This window comes from Thalassophryne amazonica, chromosome 2, assembly GCF_902500255.1.
Source record: "Thalassophryne amazonica chromosome 2, fThaAma1.1, whole genome shotgun sequence".
NCBI lineage: Eukaryota > Metazoa > Chordata > Actinopteri > Batrachoidiformes > Batrachoididae > Thalassophryne > Thalassophryne amazonica.
The window spans coordinates 22,194,855-22,206,885 of NC_047104.1; the positions used below are offsets into that span (position 1 = coordinate 22,194,855).

Sequence of the window (12,031 nt, forward strand, 5' to 3'; positions counted from 1 at the left end):
GGGGAAGCAATATTGAGTTGGGGGGTCTGGGGGACCAAACTGCACCTTTTTCTAGAAAAATGGTGCAATTTGGTGCATTCCCGTCTGTTAAAATGCACAGGAATGCACCAAATGGTCCCCCAGACCCCCAATTCAATATAGCTAGCTTTCAAGCTCACCTCTCTTTTCAAAGAATTTGGTTAGCAGCTGCTTTCCCTCATTTAGTTTTCTTTCCCTGTCCTTTTTTCTCTTCTTTTTTAAAATCCGGACTTTGATTTTTTTAGGAAAGACATTTTATTTCAGCCTAAACACTAGGGCTGCAACTAACAATTATTTTACTAATCAGTTCATCGGTTGATTATTTTTTCGATTAATTGTTTTTTTTTTTTTTACTTACGTGTGAGTTTTGCCATTATTTCTTTAAGTGAGTTATTATTAAAAGGCCTCTGTCACACCACATCAATGTTTGACCTTGTAACAAAGTTATGTTATATTCTCATCAAAAACATACCTGGAGTAGTGTTTTGTTTTATTTTGCACATACATACATCAACGACACACCACAAAGAGCTTTCCATCAGGTTTAGATGCCTACAGCAACTATCTCAACCACTGACAACATATTACAGCAAGAGACCACAAAAGTATTTTAACGGCCTGACGAAAGTGTAATATGTTATATTTAATAACATAATTTCAAGAAAAAAGACACAAATGTGCAGTTTACTGCATTTTATTTTTTTCTTATGTAAAAACACAGCTTAGATGTGGTTTGACAGAAACAAATTGTCATTAAACTTAATAAAACAGGGATGAAGTGGATGTTTAAGAGTCACTAGGTGTTCACAGGAAACAGTTATTTCTATATTTATTTATGTTCATTGTTAGTTGGTTTATAATCTTTTCTGTTTTGTTTTATCAGATTCTTTTTGTCCGTTTCTCTAAAACTGTATGTATTGTGGCATTATTAGTTATTATTACTATTATTGTTGTTGTTTCTATTATTATTATTGATATATAAATACAAATAAATGAATAAAATATTACAATATGTAATATATTTGACTCTTTTACGACAACAAACGCTGAACCATGAATTATTATACAGAAAACAAATGTGCTGACAGCTGCAACAGCTTAATGCTAACTTCAACATTGAAAACGCCATAGACATGCTAACACATTAGCATCGGTCCCGTTTTTAAGTTATAAAATACATCTCTCAACTGTTTCAGAAGACCATAACAGGTCAGATTAACATAAAAAGGTAAATGTTACTCACAGACATATGCTCTTTGGGGTTTTAGTGGGGAAAAATTAAGATTAAGCAAAATAAAACACTGAATCAACAAAGCACCAGATTGAAGCACTGCTTCGAGTGGTGGCTCAAAGATCGAAGCACTGCTTCGATCTGCGAATCACTGCTTCAATTGGTTCAAGGTTCAAAGCAAAGCCGCACTGCAGAAACTGTTGATTTATATGGAAGAAATGAAACATTTGCGGTAAAACAAAGTTATTTAACAACTAATTGATGACTATGATAGCACTGCTTATTCTGTGTGTGAGTCTCTCTTGTATGTGAGCTTGTACAGATGGCACCAGCTGATTGGTCCAGCAATGAAGGCTCCTGGCTTTATAAGGAAGGCCAAAACCAACCTCCAGTGCTCCACACTCTTCCTGCTCCCAACTGATGTGTGTCTGAGGACACTTGTTTTTTTTTTTTTGTTTTTTTTTTGTTAATCTTTTGCTTTTTTGGGGGGGTAAATTTTGTAATTATTTGTTCTTGAAAAGTAGTCCAACATTTCTTGTTAGTAGGAGCGAGAAGCCACATTATGTTGATAGTTTTCTTCTGTTAGGAGCTTAGGTAGGACCACTGTTTGGTTGTTTTATTTGAGCACTAGGTAACAACAGGGTTTTTGGTAATTTGTTTTGTTTGTTATTTTGGCCTTTTCCTCACCCTAACAGTAATAAATTTGTTGTATTTTGGACTGCAGACCTGGAAGTTTGGTCATCCTTGGGAATGGGGAGTGGGGGAGTCATTTTTATGTCATGCCTTGGTTCACCCCTAGGCCCGGTCATAACAATGTTCTTTCGATGCTTTAAATGTTTTAGATGTTCTTTAGATGTTTTAATTAGTAAAATTCTGTATAATTGTGGGCGTGGTTGCTTTGAGTGACAGCGGCTGAGTACATTGACTCTGCCACTCCGACCATTACTCAGAGTCTGCTCGATGCGGCCGCTAGCTGTTGTGTTGTTGCTGTTCTCTCTGTTTGGAGTATTTTATTACAAACACCTGGAATAATCTGTCTTGCTGTGGACAAACGTCCTAACAGATCATCTAAGACGTCTCTGTTGCAATATTCATGCTGAATGAAACTCTCAACTTATTTAATGTGTGATAACGGTGTTAGCACGTTTAGCAGCTGTTGGTAGTTTCATCTGTTGGGTCCACTTAATGCACAATTACTGAGAAAATAACTGGGTTTATTATATGACTACGACACTACGTCCGCTCTGATTGGCTGATTTCCGGTCTGGTATTTTCCCATATCAGACTGTTACCATGACAATCACTCCGGATCGCGTAGCACAACTGCGACTTTTACAATTTTCATGACGCGAAATTAAACAAAATAAAAGTAAACAAAGAAATTATGAGTGGCAAAGAGGACCATTCTCTGACGAGTTTGAAATGGAAGAATTAACAGCAAACGAGCTCAAAGTGGACACGCAAAATGAAGACCAACAAGATGAAAACACAGCTCCGAACAGCCATATAATAAACAAATTATTAACCTTGCTTGCTCAGTCTGTACGGGAATATCAGACCTCTGTGGTTTTTGCTGTCACCTCAGTCTAATATTTTCCCATACAGACCTCAATCTCGGTTCTAATCCTTCAATATTCACACCAAAGTAAACCGTTAAAAGAACCAAAACCCAGTCCAGAAAATGTGATCTAATAAATACCTCAGCCCACGTTGGCCTGTAAGCTGATGCTTGTTCTTGAAAGGGCATGTTCAGGTTTTATCATCATGGACAGACTCACCCACGTTCCGCCCCTTTATGCATAAATGAGCTCATTGTGAATCAGTGTGGGCGGGGCTCTCAACATGGGGACACCCAGATAAGGGTGTCACTATAAAAAAAACCTACAGGTTACATCTTGCAGACTTTGTCCAAGACAGTCTATGATTATGACACACTGCTTTTTTCACACTATATAGTACACAAGTATGAGTATTCAGATGTAGCCCAAGTCTGAATACCTTTAAGTTACTTCAGATCAGGTTTTGATTTTGAGAAGTTATGTTAATTGACAAAGGAGTTTGACACATCCATTTGAGATTGGTTCTCAACTTTTGAACCTGGCAATAGCTCAACTATGAAGGAGGTGCAATCTTCAGTGGCTATGACTGGAGAGGCTTGATGACAGCTGCATGACAGAGGAGAACAAAGACTGTGAACATATGTGAAATGTAAGCTGATGTCTCCCACAAACCTTCTGGCAAACCTGAGCCAGAACTTTGTTTAAAGGCCCCTGGCTGCAAGACTGATTATTGAGAAGAGGTGATTTTATTTCATGTACTAAAACAATAAGAAGATTGACGGGTTTGAATCCATACAGGTAGTGGAGGTCCTCAAAGCTGGATAAAACTCACTGACAGAGACTCAGCAAAAAGACATTGAGCTGTTTTCTAGAGTAGACAAATGTCGAAAGCAGCCATTCTTCTTCTTCGCTTCCACTGTTACTCCATTACTCAGCTGGTGCTGTTCACGTTCATCCTCTGATTGGCTGCTCTCCTCCTCCTCATTGTCACTTCTCTCATCTCTGGTCAGCTGTGAAAGAAACACATGGAGGGAAGTGAAAGGTGGTGTGGGCAGGGGGCAAAAAGAGTCACAGAGAAAGGGCCAAAAGGTACATAAAGAGGACAAAGAGGAAAGAGAGAGAGCAAAGAGGACACAGAGAGAGGGCAAAGAGGCACAGAGAGGGGCAAAGAGCAACAGAGAGAGGGTAAAGAAGCACAGACAGAGAGGGCAAAGAGGAAGAGAGAGGGACAAAGAGGAAAAGAGAGACGGTATAGAGGACAGAGAGGGAGCAAAGAGGACACAGAGAGAGGGCAAAGAACAACAGAGAGAGGGCAAAGAGGACACAGAGAGAGGGCAAAGAGGCACAGAGAGGGGCAAAGAGCAACAGAGAGAGGGTAAAGAAGCACAGACAGAGAGGGCAAAGAGGAAGAGAGAGGGACAAAGAGGAAAAGAGAGACGGTATAGAGGACAGAGAGGGAGCAAAGAGGAACAGAGAGGGGCAAAGAACAACAGAGAGAGGGCAAAGAGGGCAGGAAGGGCAAAGAGAAACAGAGAGGGAGCAATGAGGAACAGAGAGGGCAAAGAAGATAGAGAGAGGACAAAGATGAACAGACAGATGCAAAGAGGAACAGAGAGGACATAGAGGACCAGAGAGAGGGCAAAGAGGACAATGAGAGAGGGAAAAGAGGAACAAAAGCGCAAAGACAACACAGAGAGAGGGGGGCAAAGAGGACAGAGAGAGGGCAAAGAGGAACAGAGAGGAACAAAGAGGACACAGAGAGAGGGTAAAGAGGCAAAGACAGAGATTGCAAAGAGGATAGAGAGAGAGGGAAAAGAGGATAGAGAGAGTGCAAAGAGGAACAGAGAGAGAGGGCATAGAGGACAGAGAGTGGGGAAAGAGGAACAGAGAGAGATGGCAAAGAGGACAAGAGAGAGGGTAAAGAGGCACACAGAGAGGGTAAAGAGGCACAGAGAGAGGGGAAAGAGGAACAGAGAGAGAGGGCACAGAGGACAGAGAGAGGGAACAGAGGCACAGAGAGAGGGTAAAGAGGAACACAAAGAGAGGGCATAGAGGACAGAGAGAGAAGACAAAGAGGACAGAGAGAGGGTAAAGAGAAACAGAGAGAGGGGAAAGAGATACAGAGAGAGAGGGGAAAGAGATACAGAGAGAGAAGGCAAAGAGGACAGGGAGAAAGTGCAAAGAGGACACAGAGAGAGGGCAAAGAGTGCAGAGAGAGAGAAGGGGCAAAGAGGACACAGAGAGGGTAAAGAGGAACAAAGAGGGGAAAAGAGGACAGAGAGAGGGGGCAACAAGGACACAGAGAGAGGGCAATGAGGAACAGAGAAAGAGAGGGCAAAGAAGAACAGAGAGGGGCAAAGAGAAACAGAGAGAGAAGGCAAAGAGGACAGAGCCAGGGCAAAGAAGACACAGAGAAAGGGTAAAGAGGCACAGAGAGAGGATAAAGAGGAACAGAGAGGGCAAAGAGGAACAGAGAGGGGTTAAAGAGGACAGATAGCCAGGGCAAAGAAGACACAGAGAGAGGGGATAGAGGCACAGAGAGAGAGGGCAAAGAGGACAGAGAAAGGATAAAGAGGAACAGAGAGAGGGCAAAGAGGAACAGAGAGAAAGGGCAAATAGGACAGAGACAGAGGGTAAAGAGGAACAGATAGAGGGCAAAGAGGAACACAAAGGGGCAAAGAGGCACAGAAAGAGAGGGCATAGAGTACAGAGAGAGGGGGCAAAGAGGACACAGAGAGAGGGTAAACAGGAACAGAGAGGGGGCAGAGGACAAATAGCCAGGGCAAAGAAGACACAGAGAGGGGATAGAGGCACAGAGAGAGAGGGCAAAGAGGACAGAGAAAGGGTAAAGAGGCACAGAGAGAGGATAAAGAGGAACAGAGAGGGCAAAGAGGACAGAGAGAGGGTAAAGAGGAACAGATAGAGGGCAAAGAGGAACACAAAGGGGCAAAGAGGCACAGGAAGAGAGGGCATAGCGGACAGAAAGAGGGGGCAAAGAGGACACAGAGAGAGGGTAAAGAGGAACAGAGAGAGAGGACAAAGAGGACAGAGAGAGGGGGCAAAGAGGACACAGAGAGAGGGTAAAGGGGCACAGGGGGAAGAGGAACAGAGAGGGGGCAAAGAGGACAGATAGAGAGGCAAAGAGGAACAGAGAAAAAGGGCAAAGAGGACACAGAAAGAGGGTAAAGACACACAGAGAGAGGGTAAAGAAGAAGAGTTACGTCAAAGAGGATAGAAAGAGGGCAAAGTAGACAGAGAGAGAGAGGGCAAAGAGAAAGAGAGCCAAGAGGACACAGAGACAGGGTAAAGTGTCACAGACAGAGATGGCAAACAGGACATAGATAGATGGACAGAGTGAGGGAAAAGAGGCACAGAAAGCGAGGGCAAAGAGGACACAGAAAGGGTAAAGAGGAGCAGAGACAGGGCAAAGAGGAACAGAGAGAAAGGGCAAATAGGACAGAGACAGAGGGTAAAGAGGAACAGATAGAGGGCAAAGAGGAACACAAAGGGGCAAAGAAGCACAGAAAGAGAGGGCATAGAGTACAGAGAGAGGGGGCAAAGAGGCACAGAAAGAGAGGGCATAGAGTACAGAGAGAGGGGGCAAGGAGGACACAGAGAGAGGGTAAAGAGGAACAGAGAGGGGGCAAAGAGGACAGATAGCCAGGGCAAAGAAGACACAGAGAGAGGGGATAGAGGCACAGAGAGAGAGGGCAAAGAGGACAGAAAAAGGGTAAAGAGGCACAGAGAGAGGATAAAGAGGAACAGAGAGAGGGCAAAGAGGAACAGAGACAAAGGGCAAATAGGACAGAGACAGAGGGCAAAGAGGACACAAAGAGAGGGCAAAAAGGACAGAGAGAGGGTAAAGAGGAACAGATAGAGGGCAAAGAGGACAGAGAGAGGGGGCAAAGAGGACACAGAGAGAGGGTAAAGGGGCACAGGGGGAAGAGGAACAGAGAGGGGGCAAAGAGGACAGATAGAGAGGCAAAGAGGAACAGAGAAAAAGGGCAAAGAGGACACAGAAAGAGGGTAAAGACACACAGAGAGAGGGTAAAGAAGAAGAGTTACGGCAAAGAGGATAGAAAGAGGGCAAAGTAGACAGAGAGAGAGAGGGCAAAGAGAAAGAGAGAGCCAAGAGGACACAGAGACAGGGTAAAGTGTCACAGACAGAGATGGCAAACAGGACATAGATAGATGGACAGAGTGAGGGAAAAGAGGCACAGAAAGAGAGGGCAAAGAGGACACAGAAAGGGTAAAGAGGAGCAGAGAGAGAGAAACGGGGGGGCAAAGAGGACACTGAAAGAGGGTAAAGAGGAACAGAGAGAGGCAAAGAGGACACAAAAAGAGAGGGCAAAGAGGACAGAGAGAGACGGTAACAAGGAACAGAGAGAGAGGGCAAAGTGGACAGAGAAAGAAGGCAAAGATGAACAGAGAGAGACGGCACAAAGGACAGACATAGAAGGCAAAGAGGAACAGTCAGAGAGGGAAAAGAGGACACAGGGTAATGAGCCACAGAGACAGGGCAATGAGGAACAGAGAATGCACAAAGAGGAGCAGAGAGAGAGAGCGAGGCAAAGAGGACACAGAGAGAGAGAGGGCAAAGAGGACAGAAAAAGAGAGCAATGACGAACAGAGAGAGGGGGCAACAAGGAACAGAGAGAGGGCAGCGAGGAACCGAGAGGGGCAAAAAGGACAGATAGAGGGCAAAGAGGAACAGAGAGAGAGAAAGGGGAGCAGAGAGAGGACACAGAGGACAGAAATAGAGTGCAAAGAGGAACAAAGAGAGAGGGTAAAGAGGACAGAAAGAGAGGGCACAGAGGACAGACAGAGAGGGTAAAGAGGCACAGAGAGAGACAGAGGGGGGCAAAGAGGACACCAAAAGAGGGCAAAGAGGAACAGAGAGAAGCAAAGAGGACACAAAAAGAGAGGGCAAAGAGGACAGAGAGAGAAGGCAAAGATGAACAGAGAGAGATGGCACAGAGGACAAAGATAGAGGTCAAAAAGGAACAGTCAGAGAGCGCAAACAGGACAGTGACAGAGGGTAAGGAGGACAGAGAGAGGGTAAAGATTTACAGAGAGAGAGGGCAAAAGGACATAGGGAGGGGGCAAAGAGGACACAGGGTAATGAGGCACAGAGACCGGACAATGAGGAACAGAGAGAGGGCAATGAGGCACAGCAAGAGAGAGACAGAGGGGGGTAAAGAGGACACCGAAAGAAGGCAAAGAGGAACAGAGAGAGGCAAAGAGGACACAAAAAGACAGGGCAAAAATGAACAGAGTGACAGCAAAGAGGAGAGAAAGAGGGCAAAGTGGACAGAGAGAGAGCAAAGAGAAAGAGAGAGCCAAGAGGACACAGAGACAGGGTAAAGAGTCACAGAAAGAGATCGCAAACAGGACAGATATTTGGCAAAGAGGACAGAGTGAGGGTAAAGAGGCACAGAGAGAGAGGGGAAGGAAGACACAGAAAGGGTAAAGAGGAGCTGAGAGAGGACACAGAAGACAGAAATGGAGTGCAAAGAGATTTACAGAGAGTGGGCAAAGAGGACATAGGGAGGGGGCAAAGAGGACACAGGGTAATGAGGCACAGAGACAGGGCAATGAGGAACAGAGAGAGGGCAATGAAGAACAGAGATGGCGCAAAGAGGAGCAGGGAGAGGCAAAGAGGACACAGAGAGAGAGAGAGGGCAAAGAGGACACAGAGAGACAGTGACAGAGGGTAAAGAGGACAGAGTGAGGGGCCAAAGAAGACACAGAGAAAGGGTAAAGAGGAACAGAGAGAGAGGGCAAAGAGGATAGAAAGAGGGCAAAGTGGACAGAGAGAGAGGGCCAACAGAAAGAGAGAGCCAAGAGGACACAGAGACAGGGTAAAGTGTCACAGACAGAGATGGCAAACAGGACATAGATAGATGGCAAAGAGGACAGAGTGAGGGTAAAGAGGCACAGAGAGAGGGCAAAGAGGACAGAAACAGAGTGCAAGGAGGAACAGAGAGAGAGAGGGCAAAGAGGACACAGAAAGGGTAAAGAGGAGCAGAGAGAGGACACAGAGGACAGAAATAGAGTGCAAAGAGGAACAGAGAGAGAGGGCAAAGAGGACAGAGAGAGAGGGTAAAGAGGCACAGAGAGAGACAGAGGGGGCAAAGAGGACACCGAAAGAAGGCAAAGAGGACACAGAGAGAGAGAGAGAGAGAGAGAGAGGGCAAAGAGGACACAGAGAAAGGCTAAAGAGGACAGTGACAGGGTAAAGAGGACAGAGAGAGGGTAAAGATTTACAGAGAGAGAGGGCAAAGAGGACATAGGGAGGGGGCAAAGAGGACACAGGGTAATGAGGCACAGACACCGGACAATGAGGAACAGAGAGAGGCAAAGAGGACACGGAGAGAGAGGGGGCGCAAAGAGGACACAGAGAAAGGGTAAAGAGGAACAGAGAGAGAGGGCAAAGAGGATAGAAAGAGGGCAAAGAGAAAGAGAGAGCCAAGAGGACACAGAGACAGGGTAAAGTGTCACAGACAGAGATGGCAAACAGGACATAGATACACTCAACAAAAATATAAACGCAACACTTTTGGTTTTGCTCCCATTTTGTATGAGATGAACTCAAAGATCTACAACTTTTTCCACATACACAATATCACCATTTCCCTCAAATATTGTTCACAAACCAGTCTAAATCTGTGATAGTGAGCACTTCTCCTTTGCTGAGATAATCCATCCCACCTCACAGGTGTGAAATATCAAGATGGTGATTAGACACCATGATTAGTGCACAGGTGTGCCTTAGACTGTCCACAATAAAAGGCCACTCTGAGAGGTGCAGTTCTGTTTTATTGGGGGGGGGGGGGGGGGATACCAGTCAGTATCTGGTGTGACCACCATTTGCCTCATGCAGTGCAACACATCTCCTTCGCATAGAGTTGATCAGGTTGTCAATTGTGGCCTGTGGAATGTTGGTCCACTCCTCTTCAATGGCTGTGTGAAGTTGCTGGATGCTGGCAGGAACTGGTACACGCTGTCGTATATGCCGGTCCAGAGCATCCCAAACATGCTCAATGGGTGACATGTCCGGTGAGTATGCCGGCCATGCAAGAACTGGGACATTTTCAGCTTCCAAGAATTGTGTACAGATCCTTGCAACATGGGGCCGTGCATTATCCTGCTGCAACATGAGGTGATGTTCTTGGATGTATGGCACAACAATGGGCCTCAGGATCTTGTCACGGTATCTCTGTGCATTCAAAATGCCATCAATAAAATGCACCTGTGTTCTTTGTCCATAACAGACGCCTGCCCATACCATAACCCCACCGCCACCATGGGCCACTCGATCCACAACATTGACATCAGAAAACCGCTCACCCACACGACGCCACACACGCTGTCTGCCATCTGCCCTGGACAGTGTGAAGAGAACACCTCTCCAACGTGCCAAACGCCAGCGAATGTGAGCATTTGCCCACTCAGGTCGGTTACGACGACGAACTGGAGTCAGGTCGAGACCCCGATGAGGACGACGAGCATCCAGATGAGCTTCCCTGAGACGGTTTCTGACAGTTTGTGCAGAAATTCTTTGGTTATGCAAACCGATTGTTTCAGCAGCTGTCCGAGTGGCTGGTCTCTGACGATCTTGGAGGTGAACATGCTGGATGTGGAGGTCCTGGGCTGGTGTGGTTACACGTGGTCTGCGCTTGTGAGGCTGGTTGGATGTACTGCCAAATTCTCTGAAACGCCTTTGGAGACGGCTTATGGTAGAGAAATGAACATTCAATACACGAGCAACAGCTCTGGTTGACATTCCTGCTGTCAGCATGCCAATTGCACGCTCCCTCAAAGGGCAAGAGGCACAGAGAGCGAGGATAAAGAGGCACAGAGAGAGAGAGAGGGGGCAAAGAGGACACCGAAAGAAGGCAAAGAGGAACAGAGAGAGGCAAAGAGGACACAAAAAGAGAGGGCAAAGACGAACAGACTGATGGCAAAGAGGAGAGAAAGAGGGCAAAGTGGACACAGAGAGAGGACAAAGAGGACAGATAGAGGGCAAGGAGGACACAGAGAGGGGGCAAAGTGGAACAGAGAGGGGCAAAGAGGAAAGAAAGACAGAGGGTAAAGAGGAACACAGAGAGAGGGCAATGAGGAACCGAGAGAGTGCAATGAGGAACAGAGAGGGGGCAAAGAGGAACAGAGAGAGGGTAAAGAGGACACAGAAAGAGGGCAAAGAGGAACAGAGGACACAGCGTGTGGGCAAAGAGGACAGAGAGAGAGAGCAAAGAGGAACAGAGAGAGGGCAGAGGACACAGACAGATGGTCAAGACACGCAGACAGAGAGGCCAAAGAGGAAAGACAGAGAGGGGGTAAAGAGGACACAGTGAGAGGGCAACGAGTAACAGAGAGAGGGCATAGAGGACACAGGGAGACAGTAAAGAGGCACAGAGAGAGAGGACAAAGAGGACAGAGAGAGAGGGCAAAGAGGACACAGAGAGAGAGGGTAAAGAGGACACAGAGAGAGGGCAAAGAAGAACAGAGAGAGGGCAAAGAGGAACAGAGAGGGGGCAAAGAGGACACAGAGAGAGGGCAAAGAGGACACAGAGAGAGAGGGCAAAGAGGACACAGAGAGAGGGCAAAGAGGACACAGAGAGAGAGGGCAAAGAGGACCAGAGAGAGAAGGCAAGGATGAACAGAGAGAGGGCAAAGAGGACACAGTGAGACAGTAAAGAGGCACAGACAGAGAGGAGAAAGAGGACAGATAGAGGGCAAAGAGGACACAGAGAGAGGGCAAAGAGGACACAGATAGAGGGTAAAGAGGCTCAAAGAGAAGGCAAAAACAAACAGAGAGGGCAACAAGGAACAGAGAGGGGAAAAGAGGACAGAGAGAAAGGGTAAAAAGTAACAGAGAGGAGCAAAGAGGACACAGAAAAATGGCAAAGAGAAATAGAAAAAAGGCACCTATGACAGAGAGAGAGGGCAAAGACGAAGAGAGAGAGAGGGCAAAGGGGAACAAAGAAAAGGCTAAGTGGAACAGAGAGAGTGCAAAGAGGACAGAGAGAGAGGGCAAAAACAAACAGAGAGAGAGAGCAACAAGGAACAGAGACAGGGCAATGAGGAACACAGAGAGGGCAGAGAACAGAGAGATGGTCAAGACACAGAGAGAGAGAGAGGGCAAAGAGGAACAGAGAGAGGGCAGAAAACAGATTGAGGGCAAAGAGGGCAGAGAGAAAGGCAAAGTGGACACAGAGAG

At 46.3% G+C, this 12,031-nt stretch overlaps 1 protein-coding gene across 1 annotated transcript in view; it reads right to left on the reverse strand.

Annotated features, from left to right (window-relative positions):
* Window positions 1-1,537: 1,537 nt before the first annotated feature.
* Window positions 1,538-12,031, reverse strand: part of cers3a (ceramide synthase 3a) — a 142,893-nt gene continuing 132,399 nt past the window's right edge. Inside the window, exon 11 of the mRNA XM_034184259.1 lies at window positions 1,538-3,818. Coding sequence (XP_034040150.1) covers window positions 3,651-3,818 — 168 coding nt within the window. The 3' untranslated portion in view covers window positions 1,538-3,650. The remainder of the gene's footprint in view (window positions 3,819-12,031) is intronic.